The sequence below is a fragment of the Endocarpon pusillum genome (assembly GCF_000464535.1).
Source record: "Endocarpon pusillum Z07020 unplaced genomic scaffold C700255, whole genome shotgun sequence".
Lineage (NCBI taxonomy): Eukaryota > Fungi > Ascomycota > Eurotiomycetes > Verrucariales > Verrucariaceae > Endocarpon > Endocarpon pusillum.
The window spans coordinates 187,480-214,536 of NW_006913513.1; the positions used below are offsets into that span (position 1 = coordinate 187,480).

General features: G+C 50.3%; 1 protein-coding gene across 1 annotated transcript; it reads left to right on the top strand.

Annotated features, from left to right (window-relative positions):
• Nucleotides 1-729: 729 nt before the first annotated feature.
• On the top strand, nt 730-25,282 carry EPUS_04482 (uncharacterized protein; the record flags this gene model as incomplete). Its single annotated transcript, XM_007787868.1, has 10 exons — nt 730-1,311; nt 1,374-1,790; nt 1,847-2,143; nt 2,198-10,079; nt 10,138-12,408; nt 12,471-19,358; nt 19,415-19,794; nt 19,853-20,507; nt 20,592-22,240; nt 22,301-25,282. 10 exons carry the CDS (start codon nt 730-732, stop codon nt 25,280-25,282), a joined length of 24,003 nt encoding a protein of 8,000 aa, XP_007786058.1.
• Between the last annotated feature and the right edge of the window lie 1,775 nt (nt 25,283-27,057).

Below are 27,057 nucleotides of genomic sequence, written 5' to 3' on the forward strand. Positions count from 1 at the left end.
CATGCTATGAATACGTAGCACTCAACCTAGTATGCCTCCTACCCTAGTAAGATGTGATTTAGCGTACCAAGCTTGCAAGCCGAACCATACTGATATAGCATCTTAATTTTCCGAGACGCTAAGCCAGAAACAAGCGAGCAACCCAAATACTGGGACAGATCAAGCCCAATGCCACGGAAAGCCTTTTTACAGCACCAGGCTGGGTAAAAAGATAGCCTAAAAAAGTCATGCTGTCTGAAAATCCCGCTCTCCCAGCAATCCAAGGTGTGAGCCGTCCTATGATCGCTAGCGAAGCTTACCTGGCGTTAAGTGGATGCCGCCACAGCTGTGGATTTTTCGTCAGTGGCTGTTGTTCTCGAGCTACCTCCAGCCTCGAGGCATTATACACAGAGGTGGGAAAGCTAGAGGCAGAGACGTTGGCCAGCGATGTACATATTAGTTGTAAGAACAGGATGAAGAACTTTTTCAAGAGCTGCTTTCACAGCATGTCCTAAGCATCGTCGTTACCTTGTTGACGTGTGGCCCTCGCCTTACTCAGACATTTTTAATCAACTTCCCTCTCACTACTCCCGCACTTATTGGGTAATTGAGTATAACCAGAACCGACCCTCAAGCATCTTTATAACTGTGAGTCCCCACTGCTTCGCGTGAAGGAAGTCGCTGATTACAGGCTCGCAAGTTCATCCCCAGTCACTTTGTCGTCTCTCTCACCTTATCACATTAGACACGATGGGATCTAGCCTGAAAGCCCCGCAGATCGATGCCTCCAACTATTGGGCCTCCTACCTCGCCGGGTCGGAACCTTGCCAGTTCCCTCGTCTTGGTACCAGTGTTGATGGACCTAAACGGCCTATGTCACTCAGAGTGCATTCGGAACACGTGCAAAGGCTGCAGCAGCTGTCTGCATCTGATGGAGCAGCTTTATCAAGCCTACTACGCGTCGCATGGGGTCTTCTCCTGCGGTGCTACACTGGCTTGGATGATGTCTGTTTTGGCTATCAAGAGACTAGACTAGGTAGCGTGGGCGACGGGCACCCACGAATATCTGGACCGCTCAATGGCATGCCTGTTGCACGTTTGACGGTGGATGACATGGTGTCCGTTGTTGACACGCTGGAGAAGGCGAAAGGTGAGTATATTTCAGGTATCCCCTATCAAAGTTATGTACCTTCTGGTACCACCGAAGATTCTCCGTTCTATGGGCGCCAGCTCTTCGATACCGCTGTGGTGCTCCGGAGTCCGCCTAACACTGCAGCCTCTAACAAAACCGTTGTTACGTCTCAACCGCTGAACGTAATACTCCCCAAAGAGGTGTGTATCAGCTTCTCCTGGCCATCCTGCCGACTACTTTCGACTGCTGACATAAGTTACAGTATAAGATACGCCTGCTCATCAAATGTTTCAATGGCAATCTTACCATGTTTCTGGAATGGTGGAGCTGTGACATGCCTATGGAGCAAGCTAAGAACGTTGCTAGCACATTTGATACGATTCTCAGTACCATCCTGCTTCGACCTGAAACCGCTATTGGGAAGTTGGACTTCTTCAGTGAGCGCAATAAGCAGCAGGTACTCCAATGGAACAGCAAACCGCTAGAGAAGGTTGAAGGATGCGTCCACGAGGTCATTCAAGAACAAGCCCTGAGCAGGCCGGACTCCGAGGCTGTTTGTTCATGGGATGGCAGCTTCACCTACAAGGAGCTTGATGAGGTTGCTTCCCGGTTGGCTGGCCGCCTAGTTGAGCTCGGAGTAGGTCCAGAAGTTCGCGTGCCACTTTGTTTTGAAAAATCGGTGAGTGTTGCCTTACCACAATGAGTTCGAACACTTGAAGCTAACTGTCGCCGCAGAAATGGACCGTTGTGGCTATGCTGTCTGTCATGAAAGCTGGTGGAGCTTTCGTTCCTCTAGACCTGTCCCATCCAATACCACGTTTGCAAGCTTTGACTCGCTCTGTTGATGCCAGGCTTCTACTTTGCTCACGTCCTCATGTTGGGCTGCTTGCCACGGTTTCCGAAACTGTACTTCCGATTGCTGACGAACTTGTCAACCAATTGCCTATTAGACAAAGCAAACAAATAGGCCAAGTCAAGAGTAACAATGCCGCTTATGTGATATTTACCTCTGGATCTACTGGAGAGCCAAAGGTACCCACAGCCCAACTATACTCACACATCAGGCAAAGGTCTAATCCTCCATAGGGCACAGTAATTGAGCATGGGGCGTATTGTTCTGGCGCCAAGGCTCATGCACCTGGGCTTCGCATCGACGAGACATGTCGTGTACTGCAGTTCGCGGCGCACACCTTCGATGCGAGCCTTGTGGAGATACTTACGTCGCTTATGCACGGTGCGTGCGTTTGCATTCCCAGCGAAGACGCTCGCCTAAACAACATCGTGGGCGCGATCAATGAAATGCGGGTGAATCATGCCGTTCTCACACCTTCATTTATTGGCTTTATGGAACCGGCAGCCGTTCCGAATTTGAAGACCTTGGTTCTGGCTGGAGAAGCCATGTCACAAGCTCATGTGATGGCGTGGTCTAAAATCAACCTGGTCAACGGTTACGGACCAACCGAGGCTTGTGTCTCAGCAGTGACAAACTCTCGCGTCACTCTAGAGACTGACTGCAAGGATATCGGCTTCCCAGCGGGGGTACACTGCTGGGTCGTAGATCCTTCTGATCACAACCGTCTTGTCCCGGTGGGCTGCATTGGAGAACTCCTTCTTGAAGGACCCACCCTTGCCAGGTGCTACTTAAACAATCCAGAGAAGACCTCTGATGCTTTCATCTTCAACCCTCCTTGGAGTCATGATGAAGCGGGAGTTACTTCAGACCGCCGTTTCTATAAAACTGGAGATTTGGTTCGATACACGTCGGAGCAGGGCTCTTTGAGCTATGTGGGACGGAAAGATACCCAGGTCAAGTTTCACGGTCAGCGAATTGAGCTCAGCGAGATCGAGCATCATCTCAATTCCGATCCCAGCACCAAGCATGGTCTGGTTCTCTTACCCAAAACGGGTCACTACAAGCAACGTCTTGTAGCAATCCTGTCCCTATCAGACACTATGTCTCCCATTGCTGTGCAAAACGAAACAGCATTGAAGACCATAGACGGACCGGTGAAGGACTCCTGTATTGCAGGAATCCGCGAAGGCATGTCCAGCCGTTTGCCATCTTATATGGTTCCCTCCACATGGCTTTGCGTAGAGGCTGTTCCGATGCTGACGTCTGGTAAGCTGGACCGCAAATCTGTCATGAGGTGGTTAGAAAATATGCGCTCGGACCTTGGCCAGGACTTGGTGTCGGAAGGGGAGTCAACACAACCAGCAACGGAAACCGAAAACCAACTCAGGGTGATCTGGAGCCATGTACTCAATTTACCTCTCACCAAAATTGGGCTGGATCACAGCTTCTTAAGTCTGGGAGGTGATTCGATTACTGCGATGACATGTATGAGCCAAGCCAAGAAGAAGGGTATTGGTCTTACAGTTCAGGATATTCTCCGCAGCAAGTCTCTTCAACAATTGGCGACTTGCACGAAACCTGTCAATAATCATATCGACCACCACGAAGCTCTTGACACACCCTTTGAGCTCTCTCCCATACAGCAACTCCACTTCCAAGTTCGAGCGGAAGGCAAAGGGCATTTCAACCAGAGCTTCCTTCTCCGACTTACACGCGAGACATTGGAGAAAGATTTACAACACGCCATTGAGACGCTTGTTGCGCGCCATTCCATGTTACGAGCCCGTTTCAGCCAAAACATGGCTAACGGCAGATGGAAACAGCGTGTCACGCGGGGAGTAGCCTCTTCATACCGCTTCCGCGCACATAGAATCGATACCAAGGAACAACTCAAACCCGTTATTGCTGATAGTCAAGCGTGTCTCGATGCAATCCACGGCCCACTTCTTGCAGTAGATTTGTTCGACATCAACGGGCAAGAACAGCTTGTTTCATTGATCGGAAGCCACCTGGTGATTGATTTGGTGTCTTACCGAGTTATCCTCGAAGATTTGGAAGAGATTTTACTTGACCCCACAGCAGCCACATCAGCGACCGGGAGATCTTTACCCTTCCAAAGCTGGTGCCGTTTGCAAACCGAGCAGTGCCAGAGCCTTTCAACAAAGAAAGTCCTACCAATAGAAAATGTGCCTGGCGCGAACCTTGCGTACTGGGGCATGGAAGGTAAATCAAACACATATGGTGATGTGGCTTGTGAAGGCTTCGAGGTCGATGCGGTACTCACCTCAACTATACTTACGGCGAGTCACGACAGTCTTCGAACAGAAGTCATAGACATTCTGCTCTCTGCACTCCTGCATTCGTTTGGGCAAATCTTCACTGATCGTTGTGTTCCCACTGTGTACAACGAAGGGCATGGTCGGGAGCCATTCGATTCAACCATTGATATTACAAGGACTGTTGGCTGGTTCACTGTGGTTTATCCAGTCTTTGTGCCCATTTCAGCCTCAGATGAGCTTGTTGAGACTGTTAAACGAATCAAGGATCTCCGGCGTCGCATCCCTGACAACGGAAGGCCATACTTTGCCTGCCGCTTTTTATCCAGCCACGGAAGAGAACAGTTCGCCCACCATTACCCAATGGAGATCAACTTCAACTATCTTGGCCAATACCAGCAACTGGAGAGAGATGGGGCCCTCCTTCAACCTTTTGAAGCCATGGCTGGAGAGGCGCACGTCGGTGGAGGCACGGCAGACTTTGCGTACAACACCCCCCGCTTCGGCCTCTTTGAGATCTCTGCTGTGATTGCTCAAGGAAAGCTCCGGTTCTCTTTCACATTCAACCGCTACATGAGACACCAAGACAAGATCCGGAAGTGGATTTCTCACTGTCAACAAACGTTGTCCGAGGCAGCAAATCAACTGGCCAATATGAAACCTCAAGCAACGTTGAGTGACTTTCCATTGCTATCGCTCGACTATGGTAGCCTTAGGACCATGGAGAGAGAAAGACTGTCCCAAATAGGAGTTTCCTCCTTCACAGCCATTGAAGACGCATATCCTTGCTCGCCTATGCAACAAGGGCTCTTGCTTAGTCGGACAAAAGATGCCTCATACTACGCAGTCCATGGCACTTACGAGGTGGAAGCGCGGATGCAGGGTAATGTGGATGTGGAGCGGCTTGCGGACGCGTGGAGGAAAGTGGTCAGCCGACACGCTGCTCTTCGCACAGTTTTTGTAGAGAGTTTAAGCAGCGAAGGTCTTTACGATCAAGTTGTCCTGAAGAGCGTCTCCATCGATACCACTTGCTTACGCTGCGACGCAGAGCGAGACGTTCTTACAACGCTCGACAAGCAAACGCCAATGGCGTATGACGACGGAAGACTGCCTCATCGGTTCTCAATTTGCCAAACCTCCACGGGCCGAGTTTTCTATAGACTGGAACTCAGTCATACAATCATGGATGGTGCATCGATATCTATCATACACCGTGAGCTTGGATTAGCATATGCTGGTCAAATGCCTGATATCCAGGCGTGTCCCTACAGCAGCTTTATTTCTTACCTGCAAAATCAGCCTCATGAAGCCGCAATCAACTACTGGAAGTCATACCTGGCGAACCTAGAGCCTTGCCACTTTCCGGTTCTCAATGATGGCGTTACCGTACAGAAGCAGCTCCGCTCACTTAAGCTCCATTTCGGAGAGCTTGCCCAGCTGCAAAGCTTCTGCGATTCCAACGGATTGACTCTATCTAACGCATTTCATACAGCGTGGAGTCTTACAGTCCGCTACTACAGTGGCTCAGAAGACGCTTGTTTCGGATACTTGACGTCTGGACGAGATGCTCCTATTCCAGGAGTAGAAGAAGCAGTCGGACCTTTCATAAATATGCTGGTCTGTCGCATCAACATGCTTGGGAGCACTCCTTTGGGTCAAATCCTATGCCAGGTCCAGCAGGACTACATGGATAGTTTGCCGTATCGACATACTTCTCTCGCAGAAGTGCAGCATGAACTGAAATTGTCCGGTACGGCTCTCTTCAATACGTGCTTATCTTATCGGAAGCTTCCGTCTTTTGAAAGCACCGAAGATATTCCTATCACTTTTTCGGAACACGCTCCTATACATGACCCGACCGAATATCCAGTCTCGATCAACGTAGAGGTTTCGGATCGGGAGGCAGCTATCGACCTAGACTACTGGACGGATGCCCTCTCGGAAGGCCAAGCGGCCAACGTGTCCAGCACATTCATTCAAGCACTGCGAAATATCATCTATCATTCGGAACTGAGTATTCGAGATCTGGATCCTCTCAGTGATCTTAGTAAGGATCAGATATGGGCTTGGAATCGTGTATTACCCGAGAATATTAACGACTGCGTCCACCAGGTGATTGAAAGGCAAGTAAAGGCAAGACCTGAAGCAGAAGCGATCTGTGCTTGGGATGGGAAATTCAACTATGCACAGCTGGATGAGCTGTCAGGGCGCCTGGCAACCTATCTAATGAGCCTTGGAATCGGTCCCGAGACCTTTGTTCCAATCTGCTTCGACAAATCAGCATGGACTATCATCGCCATGCTAGCTGTGTTGAAGGCCGGTGGCGGTTGCGTTCCCCTTGAGGCGACGCATCCAAAGACCGCACTTGAAACTCGCGTCGTAAGCGCTGAAGCCCAGGTTGTGCTCGCATCTCCGGAGCGCGCCCAAATCTTTGAGGATATAGTCCCTTATGTCATCTCCGTCAGCCCTTCTTTACTAGACCAGCTCCCAAAAAAAGACTCCGGCTCCTGCATGACCGTGCAACCAAGCAACCCATCTTTCGTTATCTTCACCTCAGGAAGTACGGGACAACCGAAAGGCGTTGTCCTTGAGCATCGTGCGATGGTTACCAGTGCCGAAGCACATGGATCAGCCTTAGGAGTAGGGCCACAAACAAGGTTTCTTCAGTTTGCCGCATATACATTTGATAACAGCCTCGAGGAGATGTTCACCACTCTGATGCGTGGCGGGTGTGTGTGTGTTCCATCAGACCATGACCGCTTCAACAATCTTGCAGGAGCGATCAACGAACTCAATGCCAATTTTATGGACCTTACACCAACTGTGGCTACATTCCTGCAGCCATCCGACGTCCCAACAATCAAAGAAATTGCGCTTGGGGGTGAGGCTTTGACAAAGAAGGCTGTGGAAATATGGGGAAAGTCAATTCCTGTTCACAATCAGTATGGCCCGTCCGAATGCTCAATCAACTCGACACACAACGGAAACGCCGGCACCTTGGAAGATGTCTCCAATATCGGCCGCAGTGTGGGAAGCATCTCCTGGGTGGTCGATGCTTCTGATCACAACCGCCTCGTTCCTGTGGGCTGCATAGGGGAGCTATTGATAGAGGGCCCTATTCTAGCGCGTGGATATCTGAACGACAAAGAGAAGACAGCTAAAGCCTTCATCGAGAATCCCACTTGGGTTTTCGATGATCCAAACGGCTCTAGCCATTCCCCAAGAAGAATGTATAAGACTGGTGATCTGGTTCGCTACAATTCCGATGGAAGTTTGTGCTACTTTGGACGCAAAGACACCCAAATCAAGCTTAACGGCCAGCGTATTGAGCTTGGGGAAGTCGAACACCATGTCAAAATCAATCTGCCGGACAAAACCCAGTCAGCTGTTGAACTCATCACTAGAAGCCACAACGGAATATCAATCAAGGCGCTCGCTGCATTCTTGTACCTCCCATCAGATAATTCAGTCCCTACGGCCGGCCAGGAAGTCTCTGTCCTGCCTATGTCACCGGAGTTGCAGTCCACCGTGAAGACCATGGAGGCTGCCATTTCAGACTCAGTCCCAAGCTACATGGTACCGAGCATGTTTATCCCGGTCTCGCGCATGCCTTTGGTGTCTTCTGGAAAGCTGGACCGGCGCACTCTTCGGACGATGGCAGAATCGCTTTCTGAGGAGCAGGCTGCCACATTCCGCCTTGGTGGAAAGAGCGGGCGAGCACCATCAACTAAATTGGAGAAGGAACTTCAACAGCTCTTTGCAGCCGTATTAACTGTCGATGCGAACTCTATTGGAGCAGATGACAGCTTTTTCCGCCACGGTGGAGATTCCATCGGAGCAATGCGACTTGTCACTGCTGCGCATTCGAGGGGTATCCATCTGACAGTAGCAAGCATCTTTCAGACCCCGAAACTCTCCGACCTGGCAGATAGAGCCTCAATCGTTGCTCGCCCTTCTCCGGTCACCCTGCCGGATCTTCGGCCATATTCTCTATTGAGCAATGCAACTTCCGTCGACGATTTGAGAGATGAAGTAGCCTCACTGTGTCAGGTGGTTGTTGGCTCTGTGCAGGATATCTACCCTTGCACCCCCGTTCAAGAAGGCCTCATCGCATTATCCAATAAACAGCCGGGAGCTTACGTGGCGCAAAGCACTTACCGACTACCAATAGACATAGATATCGCGAGATTTCGAAAAGCTTGGCAAGAGGTTGCTGATACGGAAGTCGTTCTTCGCACCCGAATCGTGTTTACGAAGGCTCTCGGCTTCCTTCAAGTAGTCATCCGAGACCCAATCACTTGGGACTCAGCTGGAAGCGTTGAGGAGGTTGACCGCCATCTACCTCCGCATGATGGCGGTATTCTCTGTCGATATACCATTGTCGGTGAAGGCACGCCTGCGCCACATTTTGTCTGGACGGCGCACCACGCTCTCTATGACGGCTGGAGTCTGCCGATTCTTCTTAGCAGGGTGGAGGCTCGCTACCGGAATCCTCACCTACCGATCCAAGAGTCCGTTTCCTATTATCCCAGATTCATAGAATATCTCTGTGGCGTCAACCGCGCTGAGTCGAATGAGTTCTGGCAGTCTCGGTTGGCTGATTCAACTTCGCCACAATTCCCTCAGCTTCCCCATCCAGCCTATCAAGTCCAAGCTACGAGTCACCTCACACACACTGCGCATCTTTCGAAGCCTGCAGGAATAGAGCTCACAATCCCATCAATTGTACGTTCTGCTTGGGCATTGGTAGTTGGCATATATTCAGGCTCGGACGATGTGACTTTTGGTGAGATTCTGACTGGTCGTGACGCTCCTGTAGCTGGGATCGAAGATATGATCGGACCTACGCTGGCTACGGTGCCTACCAGGGCTCGCATCGACCGCGAACTCAGCGTCGGTAAGTTTCTAGCAGACATACAGCAGCAGTTTAGCGCAGCGATGCCGTATCAGTTTGCTGGTCTACAGTATATCAAACGCCTGAGCACTGAGGCAGGAATTGCCTGCGAATTTCAGAATCTGCTCGCCATTGTTCATGCCAATGACGAATCAGATAACAATTTCTGGAACATGGTCAGCAGTGGTACGATCGGTACGAACTTCTACAACTATCCTCTGACTATCTCTTGCACGGTAAGTAACGGTAAAGTGGATATCGATGCCCACTACGACCAGAAAGTTATTCCCACGTGGCAGGTATCAAGACTTTTACATCAATTTGAAACCTGTCTTTCTCGTCTCGTGTCAACGGAGCATAGTCAAGAAAAGATTGGCGAGATGGAGCTGCTGAGCTCGCAAGACCAAGCAACCATTACGATGTGGAACGAGGAGCAACTCGAGTATGTGGACAAGTGCATTCATGATGTCATCCAAGAACAGACAATATCGCAACCAGACGCGATGGCCGTATGCTCGTGGGATGCCACGTTTACTTTCCAGCAACTCGATCGGTTGGCAAGTTCGTTAGCACATCACCTGGCAGATATGGGTATCGGTACATGTCCAGCAGCTTTTGTTCCGCTTTGCTTCGAGAAGTCGGCCTTCACCATTATTGCAATGCTTGCTGTGCTCAAAGCTGGCGCTGCATTTGTTCCCATCGATCCAGCGCACCCCATTACACGTCTTCAGGAGATTGTTAGCGATCTTGGTGCCAGCCTTGTACTTTGCTCTCCTCGTTATCAGGATATTTGTGAGGCAATTGCGGCTCAAACGCTCTCTATCGATGAGGAGACACTCAAGCAGCTCCCAGTCCACCAAGATGGGCCGCCTTCTTATGAAGCCAACAGTGCTGCGTATGTCATTTTTACGTCAGGAACCACGGGAAAGCCGAAGGGGACCCTTGGTATGTGTATTTCTTCGAATGTTCTGCTGCATTAAGTGTCAGAGCTAACAACATTTAGTTGAGCACTCGGCTTTTTGCTCCGGGGCTGTTGCACATGGCTCTGCCATGTCAATCAAACCAACATCGCGCGTCTTGCAGTTCGCCTCATATACTTTTGACGCTTGCCTGTTCGAAATCTTGACAACTCTAATGGTAGGCGGTTGTGTCTGCGTCCCAAACGAGTTCGATCGAATGAACAACATCACTACTGTCATTAACCAGATGAAAGTTGATGTCGCTCTTCTGACGCCTTCTTTTGCCCAATTGATCCAGCCTTCGGATGTTCCTCGTCTTCGTACTCTGATCCTGGGTGGAGAGTCCATGTCGAAGAGTCAACTTTCCGTCTGGGCCGGCAAGGTCAGCCTGGTCAACGCATATGGGCCTAGTGAATGCTCAGTTATTGCGGCAGTCAACCCTAATATGAGTCCCTTCACGCATCCGGCAAATATCGGCCGTCGGCTGGATCGATGCTGGATCGTGGATGCGCGAAATCACCATAGATTAGCTCCCATAGGCTCTGTGGGTGAGCTCCTGGTTGAGGGCCCGACCTTAGCTAGAGGATACCTAAACAACCAGGAGAAGACAGCAGAGGCATTCGTCAAGAATTTGAAATGGTCCCTGAGCGAAAACTACCAGTATCCTGGAACAGTTTCTGGAAGAAGAATGTACAAAACAGGCGATCTTGTGAAGGTCTGCTCGGATGTTACTGGTGAGATGATATTCCTTGGACGAAGAGATACTCAAGCCAAGGTAAATGGTCAGCGACTCGAGCTGGACGAAGTTGAGCATTACCTGAACGCAGACAGTGCTGTTCAACACGTTTTAGTTGCGCTACCCAAATCAGGCTGCTGTGCCAAACACTTGGTGGCGGCGCTCTCATTGAAAGAACTTGCCACGAACATTTCTACAGACGGGCTCGAGATCGTTTCATGGGACGTAGCATCTCAATTCCTTCTAAACGTCCAGGAGCGGCTTAGAGATCACCTTCCAGCTTACATGATTCCCTCAAAATGGGTCGTTCTACGCCAGTTACCCCTGCTACCTTCCGGTAAGCTGGATCGGAGGCAGATTGTCAGCTTTGTTGAGGAGATGAACGATGAGGCTCACGCAAAGATATCTGTCGCCAAAGACACCGCAAAGAACCCGCATGCTTCTACCATAGAGCGACGGCTTCAGGCAATTTGGGTCCATGTTCTGAACCTTACTCCGGATCTGGTAGGGCTTAGTCAGTCTTTCTTGCACCTTGGCGGTGATAGTATCTCGGCCATGCAGGTCATGGCGAGGTGCCGATCAGAAGACATGGGTGTAACGGTGCAGGACATCATTCGAAGCAAATCCATCTCAGACCTCGCGTCACGAGTGAGGCTTCCAGAGCAGGTTACATATGAAGGTGAAGATGCTCACGAGTTCGACCTATCTCCTATACAGCAGCTTTACTTCAGTTGTGTAGGGAGCAACTGGGCGCAATTTAATCAGAGTGTCTTGCTGCGTTCGTCGCGTAAGATATCCTCTGAAGAAGTCACAAGCGCTTTCAACGCCATCGTGAAGGCGCATTCCATGTTGCGGGCACGCTTCAGAAAAGACGGAATGGGCAATTGGAGACAGCGGATCACCACTGATATTTCTGGATCATACCGATTCCGAGTTCGTAATGTCAGTACGACTGCTCGCATGAAATCTTTCATGGAGGACAGCCAAAAGAGTCTCGATATCCTCAAAGGGCCCGTGGTTGCTGTGGACCTATTCAATTATGGCTCCTCAGATACCCAGTTGTTCATTGCGGCGCATCATCTGATTGTCGATCTGGTCTCGTGGCGTATAATTCTAGAAGACCTGGAGGACTTAATCAACTTGGGAACTTCAAAAGCTCAGGGATCCTTACCGTTCCAAGCTTGGTGCCGACTACAAACAGAGAATGCTCAGCAACAGAATGCTAAGCAGGTGCTCCCGTGCAAAGGGGCGCCAGTGGCAGACCTGGACTACTGGGGAATGATGGATAAGCCTAACGTCTATGGTGATGTGGTGAGTGAGGAAATCGAGCTTGACCGTGAAACAACCACAATGTTGCTCGCGACTTGCCATCAATCTCTTCAGACAGATTCTGTAGATGTTCTGCTTGCAGCAATACTTCAGTCATTCCGCCACACGTTCCCAGGCCGCGAAACGCCGCCAGCAATTTACAATGAAGGCCATGGTCGCGAGCCTTGGGACACGAAGCTCGATTTGTCTCGTACAGTAGGTTGGTTTACAACTCTATGCCCGGTCTATTTACCAAGAGAAGCCAGTATGGGTAAGCAGAAGTCTTTGACACACTTTCATTAGAACAATGTTTGCTGATATATTCTCTATCAGATAATAATTTGGTCACTGCCATCAAATGGGTGAAAGACTTCCGAAGACGGTCGCCAGAGAAGGGAAGGTCGTACTTCGCCTACCGCCTCCTCACATCAGAAGGTAGAGATCATTTTGGTAACCACTGGCCTATGGAGGTGGCCTTTAACTATCTAGGTCAAATGCAGCAGCTTGAGCGAACCGATTCATTACTACGCCTTGTTGATGGAGGACAGTCTGTCAATAGTCTATCCGACATTGGCAAGGGTGTTCCTCGCTTTGCTCTCATCGAAATCTCAGCGGCTGTGGCAGAGGGGCGCATGAAACTCTCTTTCAGCTACAACAAGCAGATGAAACACCAGTCCAAAATCGCTGCATGGATGGCTCAGTGTCAAGACTTGCTTCGACAAGCCCCCAACAACTTGACGCAGCACAAAGTTGAACGTACCTTAAGCGACTTCCCGCTTCTGCCGCTAACATATCATGGCCTGGGAAAGTTGGTGGAGAGGCTGCCAGAAATCGGTGTCTCTTCACTCGAGGAGGTTGAAGATATTTACCCATGCTCTCCTATGCAGAGAGGCATACTGCTCAGTCAAATGAAAGACCCTCAAAAATATGCCTACCAGTCCGTGTTCGAAGTGCAATCCTCTCAAAAGGGACGCCTCGTTGACCTCGACAGACTAGAACGGGCTTGGCGGGGAGTTGTTCAGCGCCACACTACACTGAGGACAGTTTTCGTTGACAGCGTGGGCCAAGAAGGCTTAGTGGATCAGGTCGTCATCAGACAAGCAGAGGCCAGAACAGCAAGACTTGAATGCTCCGACGCGGATGTTCAAAGTGTCCTAGCAGACCTCCGACCCCTTAACTTAGCCGACAAACAGCCTCCTCATAGGCTCGCGTTCTGTGAAACGTCGACAGGGCGAATCTTTTGCAAGCTCGAGATAAGTCATGTCATCTCTGATGGCTCTTCCATGCCCATCCTTCTTCGTGATCTTGCCGAAGCCTATGCGGGAAATGTAGAAGTGGTGGGCAAGACCAGGTCTCGTTACAGCGATTATATCGCGTATCTCCAATCTATCCCTCGAGAAGAAGGCCTCAACTATTGGAAAGAGTATCTTGCTGATGTCGAGCCATGTCTATTCCCTGCACTTGTCGACGGGGCGACGGAACCGTCAAGAATTCTCGGATCACATATTTTCAATTTAGAGCAAGCATCCGACTTGCATGCGTTCTGTGAAAGCTCAGGGGTGACACTTTCTAGCATGTTACAGCTGGTTTGGGCTCTGGTGGTTCGGTGCTACACTGGATCCGATGAAGTCTGCTTTGGCTACCTGGCTTCAGGTAGAGATATGCCGGTTGAGGGTATAGAGGATGCTGTTGGGGCATTCATAAACATGCTCATCTGCCGTATCAACCTGGAAAGTACCCTTGAGCTTGGTGAGGCTTTGGATAAGGTCCAGATGGACTTTTTCAGCAGCATGAAGCACCAGAGCTGCTCGTTGGCCGAGGTTCAACACGAACTCAACCTCTCCGGCACTTCTCTCTTCAATACTGCCTTCACTTATCAGAAACGTTCAAATACGCAACAGAAGTCGGAACCTGCGCTTCTCTATGATATTGTGGAAGCACATGACCCTAGCGAGTACAGTATTGCTGTCAATGTTGAAGCCACGGACTCCTCGGTGGAGATTCACTTCAGCTATTGGACGAATACTTTATCACATGCGCAAGCGAAGAACATTGCCAGTACCTTCGAACAAGTCCTGAAGAGTCTCGTTCAAAATGAGCAGGGAGAGCGAACTGTCGGAGATCTGGACTTTTTCAGTGAACATAGCTGCATGCAAGTATGCGGTTGGAACAAGAACTTACCGCCAAAGGTTGACAAATGCGCTCACGAACTCATTGAACGGCAAGCATTCCTGCGTCCACTTTCCACCCCAGCAGTATGTGGATGGGATGCGAACTTCACCTATACCGAATTGGAGGCAATTACGACGCGCGTGGCAAGGCACCTTGCAGGTCTCGGGGTTGGCCCAGAAACGTACGTGCCTCTATGCTTTGAGAAGTCCGCCTGGGCAATAGTTGCACAACTCGGTGTTTTGAAAGCTGGTGGGGCGTTCGTGCCGCTCGACCCATCCCATCCTGAGAGCCGATTGAAACATCTTGTGGATGATGTGGGCGCTAAATTTGTGCTCTGTTCACCAAAGTACAAAGAGAAGGCTTCTAAAGTGGCCAAGATGATCTTCATTGTGGATAAAAAGACCATCAGCCAACTATCTAATTTGCCAGTAACACCGCCTTCATCTAGCGCCAGGCCATCTGATCCAGCCTACGTGATCTTCACTTCAGGCACAACTGGACTTCCAAAGGGCACAGTTATCGAGCATGCATCACTCAGCACGAGTGCTTTAGCAAACAGCGAAGCACTGTTTATGCGCTCCAACTCCCGCGTTCTCCAGTTCGCCAGCTACACCTTCGACGCCAGCATTATGGAGATACTCTGGACGTTGCTTGTGGGAGGTTGCGTCTGTGTACCGAGCGATGAGGATAAGATGAACGACCTTCCGGGGGTGATAAGAAAGATGGGAGTTACTTGGGCATGTTTGACACCATCTGTGGCCAGTACGCTTAACCCCAAAACTGTTTCAAGTCTGAAGGTCATTGCAAGCGGAGGAGAGGCTATGCCGGTTGGGTACATTGAAAGATGGGCTGACACTGTAGCGATCGTCAACGCATATGGCCCCACAGAATGCTCAGTCGTCGCGACGACGGGCATCAAGTCTGATGAACGTGGAAACAAGGTCAACGAAGACCGTGCCAGTATTGGAACCGCCAAGGGTGGCCGATCTTGGATTATCGATTCACGCAACTTCAACCGCCTTGTGCCAGTCGGCGCGGTCGGTGAGCTTGTCATTGAGGGTACTGTTGTCGCCCGTGGGTACCTCAACAATGAGAAGAAAACCGCCGAAGTCTTCGTAGGGAATCCCGAATGGGCGAAAAGACCGGGCCTTTCTAGCGTGCTCTACAGTCAGGAGCGTATGTATCGCACCGGCGACCTCGTCCGATACAACTTGGACGGAACGATTTGCTACCTTTCCCGCAAGGATACACAAATAAAATTAAACGGCCAACGTATCGAGCTCGGCGAGATTGAGTATCAGTGCGAGAAGAGCCTTCTAGATGGAGCACAATCAGCAGTTGACTTAGTCGTGCCGACCAGCCAGGTCGCAACGAAAGCGCTGGTAGTATTCTTTAGCCTACCCACGGACGATGATGAGAGGGGGCTCATCAGGCGTGAAACCGCTGCCACAGATGAGCTACTGTTACAGATGGACGATTCGATCCGACACCTCGCAAAGAGTTTAGAGGTCTCGCTGGCCCAGGTTTTACCGACTTACATGATTCCGCAACTCTTCGTTCCAGTGTCGAAGATGCCCTGGCTGAGTTCTGGGAAACTTGACCGCAAGAGACTGCGCGAATCATTGCAGTCGCTCTCGCAAGAAGCCACAGCTCCGTACAGACTCGCGACCCCGGGAACTAAGCGCAGCCCTCGTACAGATATGGAGAAAAAGCTGCAGAAGTTATGGGAGAAAGTTTTGAAGCTTGCTCCGAGTTCCGTCCAGGCCGAGGACAACTTCTTCCGACTTGGTGGTGATTCTCTTGCTGCTATGAGTCTTGTTGAAGAAGCCCGCTCACAGGGCATCGCTCTAAAGGTCACGAACATCTTCAAGCTGCCCAAACTGTCCGACGTGGCCAAAACGTGTGAGTCGTTACAAGGAGATAGTGTTGAGGAGTCGGGGCCTTTCTCTTTGCTGCAAAGCTCAGAGCCTGTGGACCAAATTATCCAAGAACTCGCAGATCAATGTCGTGTAGACCAGGGCTTGGTTCAGGACTTGTACCCAAGCAGCTCCTTGCAGGAGAGCCTCATCACCCTTACAGTAAAACAACCTGGAGCGTATGTGGCTCAGAACGTCTTTCGACTTTCTCCCGGTGTTGATATCGATCGATTCAAGGTGGCATGGCAGAAGACGGTTGATGATTTGGATACCCTCCGTACTCGCATTGTTCACACTGCCTCTTCTGCCTTTCTGCAACTGGTTATCAAAGAGGAACGCATCGTCTGGCACACCGGAGACGATCTCCAGGCTCTTTCTAACGAGACGCAGCATATTCCACCACACAATGGCGGACCACTTACAAGGTACACGATCATCCATGACAACAGATCTACAGACCGCTACTTTGTCTGGGCAATTCATCATGCTCTTTATGACGGCTGGAGCCTTCCGCTTGTTCTTAACCGGGTTGAAAGCGCATATCTCGGCGAGGTCCAGAGTCAACCTAAAAGTTCTTACGCCAAATTCATCCAATATCTCCTGAAGGGCGATGTCAAGGCTTCAGATCAGTTCTGGAGATCTCATCTGGCGGGGGTATCTTCCATGCACTTTCCACAGGTGCCCCATACCGTCGCAGCACAGGCACCAAGGACGCGGACGTTATCGCACCGCGCAAATATCAGTCGAAAAGATATAAGCCCTGATATTACGGTTGCTACCCTCATTCGCGCTGCTTGGACCACCCTTCTAGCCGCATACTCAGGATCCGAAGACATCGTGTTTGGAGAGACATTGAGCGGAAGAAACGTCAACGTACCCGACATAGTGAACATTGTCGGTCCAACCCTTACGACTGTCCCTACCAGGATCCGGATGGATCGTAGCTCAACTGTAATCCAATTCTTGCGAGGAGTACATCAGATGGCCGCGGACATCATACCACATCAACACCTGGGTTTGCAGCATATCAGACGCCTCGATGAGGATACCGCCATCGCTTGTGACTTTCAGAATTTGCTGGTGATACAGACAGCGGAAGGTGGGACGTCTGAGGGCTTGTGGGAGTTACAAAGTGGTGGTTCCGCGGACAACTTCTTCACCTACCCGCTTGTGGTCGAATGCTGGGCAGCTCACGACGAGATTAAGGTCATGATTTACTACAACGAGAACGTGATGTTGAGCTGGCAGGTGCAAAGGTTGCTCTATCAGTTCGAAGCCGTATTAAAGCAACTGAGCGCTGCTTCCAAGAGCAACAGCACAGAACTGAGCCAGGTGAACGTGTTCAGCCCTGAAGATCAAGAAACGGTTCAAAAATGGAATCACATGAAGCCGCAACTAGTCGACGAATATATTCATGAACTCTTTAAGCAGAAGGCCCTTTCGCAGCCTCTATCCCAAGCTGTCTGTGCTTGGGATGGTGATCTCACCTACCAGGAGGTCTACGATCATGCATCTCGCTTGGCGCTCTACCTGGTGACGCTCGGTGTAGGGCCAGAAATATTTGTGCCAATTTGCATGGATAAATCTGCCTGGACTGTCGTCGCCATCCTCGGGATTCTCATTGCAGGAGGTACTTTCTGTCCGTTAGATCCAGCACATCCCATATCTCGGCATCAAGAGATTTTGGAAGAGCTCAACACGATCACAATTCTCTGTTCCCCTGCATACACTGGCAGGTACTCTGGTATTATCGAGAAAAGGGTTTCCATTGACAAGAATATGATTCTCGGCCTTTCACCACTCTATCTTCCCAACCAAATTCCTTTAGGCGCATCCACCACTGACGCCGCCTATGTCATATTCACCTCGGGAAGCACTGGCCGGGCAAAGGGCGTTGTCATTGAACATCGAGCCTTTTGCAGCAGTTCTGCTGCCTTTGGGAAGGCTATGCTTATGAAACCTGACTCCCGCGTGTTCCAGTTTGCTTCTTTGACGTTCGATGCAGCTGTTATGGAAATTCTGACCACGCTGACGTTTGGAGGCTGCATTTGTATTCCGCTTGAAGAAGAGCGGCTCAGAGATCCTGCGGGAGTTATGCATAAAATGGGGGTTACATGGACTTGCCTGACACCTTCTGTCGCTAACCTCATCGAGCCTTCGACAGTTCCCTCCTTAGAGGTGCTGGCCTGTGGTGGAGAAGCTATGCCTACGGAGGCTGTCACAAAGTGGGCAAAGCATGTAACATTACTGAATGCTTACGGACCTGCCGAAGCTTCTGTTGTCGCCGTTGTCAATGCAAGAATATCAGTCGATAAAGATCCTTCATGTATTGGATATGGAACGGCCGCGACGCGTGCTTGGATCGTGGATGCCGCACACCATGACAGGCTGGCCCCGGTGGGAGCTGTTGGCGAGCTCGCTTTGGACGGCCCAACGCTCGCCCGTCAATATCTCAAGAACCCGGAGAAGACGAGGGAAGTATTCGTTGACAACCCTGCTTGGGCTTCCAACTTCAAGTCTGGCGCAAAAAGGATCTACAGGACGGGAGACCTGGTGAGATACACTCCCAGCGGAGCCTTGGATTTCATTGGCCGCAAAGATAACCAAGTAAAATTGAATGGCCAACGCATGGAACTTGGAGAGATTGAAAATCGCCTCGATGCCGACTCACGGATCCGCCATGCTCTGGTTGTGATGCCTAAAACCGGTCCCTGCAAGAAGCATCTCGTCGCTATCCTCTCTTTAAGCAGCTTGTATAGTGAACGCACAACTCTCTCGGCCGCCAAATGTGTGCTCGTCCAGGAAGCAGCCCCCTTGAAGCAAGCGCGGAAGGAATTGACAGAGATACAAAACCGGCTCTCTGACCTATTACCTCATTACATGATACCACAAACTTGGGTGGTGGTTGAGGACGTCCCAATAATGGTCTCAGGCAAGCTGGACCGCAAACAAGTCGCCGCTTGGATCGAAAGTCTGGATGAGAAAGAATATGAAGTGATTATGGGCGTCGACAGTGAAGTTGAGAGCGCCATTGAGGTAACAGGGACTACCAAAGTGTTGCAGGGTATCTGGGCCCGCGTTCTCAACATCCCGATTGAGAAAGTAAAATCCAACCAATCATTCCTAAGCTTAGGTAAGTATCGGCTTCGAAGAGTTTCTACAAGGGTGCCGGAGCTTACAATCATGTAGGTGGTGATAGTATCACGGCTATGGCTGTCATGGCTCGGTGTCGCAAGGAGAAGATCAATCTCTCTCTTCAGGACGTCCTCCAAAGCAAGTCGATTGTTCAACTTGCGCTTCGAAGTGGATCTGCCGAGGACGCTCCGCAACAGGAGGAAAAAGTCGAAGAATTGTTTGCTCTTTCTCCAATCCAACAGATGTACTTCCAGTCTGCTACCAGCTATCAAGGACAGGCTCGTTTCAATCAGAGCTTCTCACTGCGGATCACTCGACAGACAGAGGCACATGAGATAAAACGTGTGATCGAGTCGATCATTAATCTGCATTCGATGCTGCGAGCAAGATTTAGCAAGGACAAACTTGGAGTCTGGCAGCAGCGAATTACCCAGGTATGAATTGCGCGTTCTTAACGCCTTCGGAAGGATAGGGCGCTGATTTGGATTATAGGACATCACTTCATCATATCGCTACACAGTACACAACGTCGATGCTATTGATCAAATTGCACCTTTAGCCGCACGCACCCAAGGAAGTCTTAACATTCAGCATGGCCCACTTTTCGCTGCGGACCTTTTCAACGTCAGAGGTGACAATCAAATGATCTTTTTGACGGCTCACCATCTTTGCGTGGATATGGTGTCCTGGCGGATCATTCTGCAAGAACTCCAGGAATTCCTCGAAACCGGGTCTCTGACAGCTGGAAAACCGCTGTCATTCCAGACTTGGTGTAAAATGCAGGCGGAGCAGAGCCAGAAGCAGTCCTTCAAAGACCTCCTCCCATTCCATGTGATGTCTGCTGACTTAGCATATTGGGCCATGGAGGGTCAACGGAACACGTACAGTGAAGTAGAGAGCAAAACATTCGTTGTCGATGAGGCGCTCACAGCCTTAGCCATGGGTGACTGCCACAAAGCACTTCAGACCGAGCCTTTGGACCTTTTGCTTTCCACAGTTGCCCATTCGTTCAGTCGCACATTTGCCGATCGGGCCACTCCAACGCTTTACAATGAAAGCCATGGACGTGAGAATCCCAACGTCGATCTTTCCAGGACAGTAGGCTGGTTTACCAGTCTATGTCCAATCCACGTCTCTGTCGACCTAGGTAAGTTTGCTCCTCCAAAACCATCCAGGTTTGGTTTGACATGGTGCATCATCGGCCTTGAGGTTCGAGCTAACCTTTTACCAGGCAACAAAGGTCAAGATGATGTTTTCACCACGTTGAAACGAATGAAGGATACCAGGCGCCGTATCCCAGAAAATGGCAGGCCATACTTCGCACACCGATTCCTGACTCCCGAGGGCCGGGCCAAATCTGGCGACTCTGGGGCTCCGGTTGAGATAGCCTTCAACTATTTGGGTAGAATGCAACAGTTAGAGCGGGATGACTCTTTGCTTCAACAGATTGACTTCGTGAAGAACGATGCGGATGCCAAGATCATGGGAGACGTGGGACCAGACACGGCTCGAATTGCCCTCTTTGAAATTTCCGCAATGGTCAGGGACGGCAAGCTTGAATTCTCATTCATGTACAATCGCGCTGTACGGCGGGCTGGGGACGTTCCTCGCTGGGTGGCGGAATGCAAGAGGACTTTGGAAGAAACTGTTCGGCGGCTGGCACACACAGCTCCTCAGCCAACCCTTAGCGACTACCCCTTGATGCCAATAAGTTATGACGAGTTGCGGAAGCTTGTCAAGGATACTTTTCCAGATGCTGGCATTAAGCAGTGGAATGAGGTAGAGGACGTCTACCCGTGCTCATCCGTGCAAGAAGGAATATTGTTCAGTCAGCTCCGGGACCCAGACACCTATCTCTCCAACGTCGTATACGAAGCAAAACACAGCAATCCAGGATTGCGTCTAAGTGCAGAAAAGATCGGGAAAGCGTGGCAAAAGGTGGTGAACCGACATGCAGCTCTCAGGACCGTCTTTATCGACAGCGTATATCGCGGTGGGGCCTTCGACCAATTAGTGGTGAAGAATGTGGACAGTGGAGTGATATACATCGAATGCGACGATGCCGACGTCACCAGAAGGCTTGAGTCTATCAGCATCAGGGAGACGAGCTACAAGAAACAACCTCGGCTGCCGCATCAACTTACTGTGTGCACTACTTTTAGTGGGAAAATGTTTATCAAGGCAGAGATCAACCACGCAGTCGTAGACGGCGGTTCGATCTCCATTCTTTGGCGAGATTTGACGATAGCATACGAAGATCGCCTTGAAGATGGACCCGGGCCCCTGTACAGTGACTATATCCGGTACATCAGGAGTCAAGCACCGGGAGCAGATGTGCGCTTCTGGACAACTTATCTGAAGGGTGTTTCGCCCTCCTATTTCCCGCAGCTCAATCTCGATACCTCGAGCGAAAAGCGCCTTGCATCCGTCCAGATGGAGTTCAACAAATTCCCTGAACTGCATGAGCTCTGCGAGAGGACAAAGGTCACGCTTGCGAACGTTATGCACGCCGCTTGGGCTCTGGTGCTGCGGACCTACACTGGGTCTGATGATGTTTGCTTCGGTTACATCACAGCCGGCCGGGATGCTCCCATCAACGGCATACAGGACACCATTGGTATTTTTATTAATATGCTCTGCTGTCGGCTTACATTTTCGCCCACCTCAACGCTGGCCGAAGTCTTTCACAGAGTTCAGGACGAGTACCTCGAAAGTCTGCCATATCAGCGCTGCTCATTAGCTCAAGTCCAGCATGACCTTGGAATGGCCGGAAAGCCGCTGTACAACACCTCCGTTTCCATCCAAAATCACTCTCGCTCCAGCGACGCTGTGGAGGAGACCATTATTTTGGAGCCAACCAGTGCATATGACCCCAGCGAGGTAAGTTAACAATCCATCAATCGTGCTATAAAATCCTTGTTCCTAACGTTAGTCGTCCAGTATGTCATGACAGTAAATGTTGAAACCGAACGGAATGAAGAAGGCGTCATGTTCAGATATTGGACCCATAAGGTGACTGATGAGCAAGCCGCCCAAGTGGCCCATACTATGGCTGAGGTGTTGGACAATTTTATCAGCCGGTCAGCCCAGACTATTGCAGAGCTGGATAATCCCAAGGAACAGACACAGTTACAAGCTGTCGTCGACTCACAGCCTAACCCACAGCCCACTAGTACCCAACTCACAACCGTTCAGAACCAAGTTATCGTCCAATCACAGCCGCAACCACAGACTATTCATGCCCTTCACACAACTATTCCGAACCAGGTCACTGAACCGCCTGTTTTGGATCACCACCATACAACTTTTCCGGATCAAGTGCTCCAACAGCCCATTCTGGATCATCCTACAACTACTCAGGATCAAGTACTCCAACAGCCCATTCTGGGCCATCATACAACTGTTCAGGATCAGGTGCTCCAACAGCCCATTCTGGATCATCATATAACTGTTCAGAATCAGGTTTCTCAAGAGCCCATCCTGAACAACAACGCTGCACTGAAGAAAGTAGTCAGTGAATGTGTTCAACAGGTTATCGAAAGCATGTTCGAGTCCGGGGTTCTCCTTCGGCGCAATGCTGAGATATCGTCAGAGCTCTCGAACGAGCGCCAACTTGCTCTGATTAGCGATGGATCTGAAGACCATTACCCTTTGCCCAACGACCAGCCAATCGAAGTTGAGCGCTACCTTTTTGCCGGAAGCGAGATTAGCAGACGACGTTCCATAGCTACACAGAAAAGCAAGCGAGGACGGTCAGCCGCAATGGAGAAGAAACTGCGGTTAGCATGGAGTTTGATGCTTGACATGCCTGAAGACTCGATATCAGGCGAGGACAGCTTCTTTGAGCTAGGCGGAGATAGCATTACAGCCATGAAGCTAGTGGGAGCAGCTCGTGACGAAGGCTTAGCTCTCACGGTAGCTGACGTTTTCCGTCACCCCACGTTCGAAGACATGGCTGCAATCATCCGGGTAGCAAGTATGATGAGTACCTACCTCACGAATGCCGACCTTAACGAATACAATGAGTACAATGCGCAGAGCAACGGCATTCATCATGTGCCAGCAAGCGAGCTCTATGAAAGATTCTCCCTCGTCAAGGCGAGCAACATTAATGCCTTTCTCCAGAGCAATATCTGTCCAAAGGTCGGAGTATTTAAAGGCGGCATTTCAGATGTGCTTCCGGTCACTGACTTCCAGTCTTTGGCTATTGCAGGAACCCTCCTGGAGTCAAGGTGGATGTTGAACTACTTTTACCTAGAGGGTGCCTGTGCTCTGGACTTGAGACTCTTGAAGCAGAGCTGCTTCAGGCTTGTCCAGGCTTTTGACATTCTGCGGACGGTTTTCTTAGCTTCCGGCGACCGCTTCTTGCAAGTCGTGCTTCGTAAGCTGCGGCCGGAATTCCAAGTGTTTGAGACTGAACAGAGTCTAGAAGATTTCACAGCGATGCTACAACAGAAAGACCGGGATCAAGGGCCTCGGCTAGGGGCGCCTCTTGTTCAATTCACCGTTGCGAAACAGAAGGATAGCAACCGTCATCGGATATTTATCCGCATTTCGCATGCTCAGTATGACGGTGTTTGTCTCCCAAGAATCCTGGCTGCGCTTCAGAGTGGATACCGAGGTGAACCAATATCTGCGACCCCATCTTTCGCCAACTATGTGCGTGCATCAGCAGGAACCGTCACATCGGATCATTATCAACACTGGAAGAGGCTCCTCAAAGGTTCGTCTATGACCGAGGTTGTGCGCCGCAATGGACCAAATTATCGCAGATCCGCCGGAGCCACAATGACCCTGAAACAAAACATTCATCTTCCACCTGTGGCTCACGGTAACATCACCGTCGCAACAGTCGTTAAATCTGCCTGGGCCTTGGTCTTGGCTCAACTCTCAGCTCAGTCAGACGTGGTGTTCGGACACACCATCAGTGGGCGGAACGCCGCAGTCGCCGGAGTCGAAAACATCGTCGGACCTTGCGTCAACGTGGTCCCAGTGAGAGTCCAATTCGAACCACACTGGACAGCGCTCGACCTGCTTCGCCATGTCCAAGACCAACAAGTCGCCAATATGCCATACGAAGCGCTTGGCTTCCGGGAGATGACGAGACATTGCACCGAGTGGCCTGCCTGGAGCAATTTCCCTACCAGCGTACAGCATCAAAATATCGACCAAGACAGGGAGATGCAGCTCGGTGGAAATACCTACAGACTCGGCGCCGTTGGCACTGATGAAGACTTTTCCGATTTCTTGGTTGTCTCTACTCCGCTCGGGGAAGCCGACCAGGTGGAAATCGCACTTTCCTTCTCCCTGACCGGTGCAATCACCACAGATTTCGCAGAAAAGGTTCTGGGCATGATTTGCACTAACGCAGAGAACTTTTCCGCAACCCCATGCACCACGTTGCCTTCACCCACCGAACTTTGTAGCCTCCCCTGCCAGACAGTCGACGACGTGACCACAGATTCGGATGAGCTCTTCCAGACCACACAGCTGCAAAATCTCACCCGTGCAGAGATGCTCGTCCTCAGCGACATCTTTTCACGCGCGTGGCGTCAAGTCTTACGAGACGACAAGGGCGAAAGCAATTGCGAGAACCTGCACCTCGAGGCCTCGTTCTTCGATCTCGGTGGTGACATCATGGGACTCGCTCAAGTAGCATGGATCCTTGAGCAAGAAGGCTTCAGAATCCGACTGGAAGATCTGATTGATCATCCCACTATGCTTGGCCAGATGGCCGCGTTGACTTTGTATAATGCGAGTGCGAGGCAGAAGGAAACGCAAACGACCTCTAGTCCGGTTGTGGGCAGTGAGACGGAGGAGGGTAAGCGTGCCCAATTGAACAAAGCGGGAAGGAGCAAGACGTTTGTCAAGGCGGTTGGTTTGGCCAGAAGGATGGTCCGGAAGAATATGAGGACTACATAGCCTGCGAGAGAGAGAGGAATCATGCACCACTGAGGCAGATCTCTCTGGTCCTTGGCCTTTCTCAGATTAACAGAATATGGGAGATTACGCATGGATATTAGCTGATTGATTTGGGCTATCCTTGTTCATTCGGCGTTTTAGTTGCAATTTCTCTACTGATCTTAATTGACAGTACCGGGTTTTTCATTCCACTGTTCATTCGCGTGGCAAAGCGGATGGAATGTGGTGTGCAAGCCCTCTACTGGCTTTGTATCTGCTTGTATTATATACATGGTTCCTTGTGCTGTTGGAGTTGGCTGCCTTTTTTTCTCTACCTTCAAAGCTAGCAAAAATTCTACATAGCCGGCGCTGTCGTTGAATCTGCGTGGCAAAGCAGATCCAATGACAGTAGCCTCAAAACAGTCTTACATTCGAATAATTCAACGTTAGTACCATAAATTATGTCATATGTGTGCGTAAATTTCAAAATTCCAGTAACGCGGAGAGAGAGAGAGAGAGAGAGAGAGAGAGAGAGATAACGTCAGAGGTGGATGAGAAATTCGAGGATTTGAGACCTCCATCAATGGGGAACGACGGGACCAATAAAATACATGTCTGAAAATTTCTCTGTGCCTTCACTTCGGCGCCTGCACGTCTCATCAGGGGTAGGCGTAGGCGTATCCAGACATCGTATCGGAAGCTGTGGGCGAAGAAAAGAGAAGAGCGTGAGAACCATGCTTAGTGATGTCTTTTGTCTTTGTCCTTATTTGTAGCTTTCCTGCCGCCACGTCGAATCTGATTCTGTGCTGGCAGGCCGGTTAAGGTCACGGTCACTGTCGCGGGCCTTTGCCGACTTCTCCGTACGGGCCAGGAATCACGCTGGGGAGCTCAGCTGTGTCGCGGGGTATCGGAGAGCTGGGTGGACGGGCGGCGGAGATTACGGATGGTGCTGCTTGTGTATCATACGACTTCATTCTGGGAACTAAGTGATAGTTGTTGGATTGCTTTTACGGTTGGATGTGGTGATTACAATGGTGGTATTATTGTCGGTGTTTGTGCCAGGTACAGCCTACAGGAGTAGAGACTTGGAGATGGCCTTGAATGACCGGAATGTCTTCGGACAGGTCCATTCAGAAAGGTCCATTCGGCAAAGGTCCATTCGGCGTTTGAGTCTTGGCAACATCTTACTTACTTGAGAATATTTGTTAGCACGCTGCATCATGGCCATGGCAGGGCTGAGCAATGCCAAGACCAATTGAATTAGACGTCTTTGAGACCTGCGCAGGACATAGATAGTATCAACACGCACGTACACACAGAAATCTTGCTTTGTTCGTCCTTCGTTTTGTCAAATCCACTGTGTCTGATAACTTCTTTACTTGATTTTCTTGATGTGTTAAGTCTTGGCAAAACTTGCTGCAGCCTTGGCAAGCTAATAATTTTCCAACCAATTAATTCAAATGCCGAATGGACCTTGCCGAATGGACCTTTCTGAATGGACCTGTCCGAAGACATTCCGTTGAATGACGGCCACGGTGGAGCGCCAGGGAGGTGCTAGCAGAGGTAGAGGCTTCAGAGGGCTCCATCTCATCTATAGAGATGCTATCGACGTCAAGGATATCAGTTGGAGGTGAGGAGGGCGCAGAAATGGTAGAATTATCCATCTTCAGAAGGAGATACTAATAAATTAAGCAGAAAATACGCAATTTTGAATAATATTTATTCAACTTGGCGGACTCCCCACCTCCTTCTATCTCAATTCTCACCACCAAGCTCTCTATATCTACTACCTATTT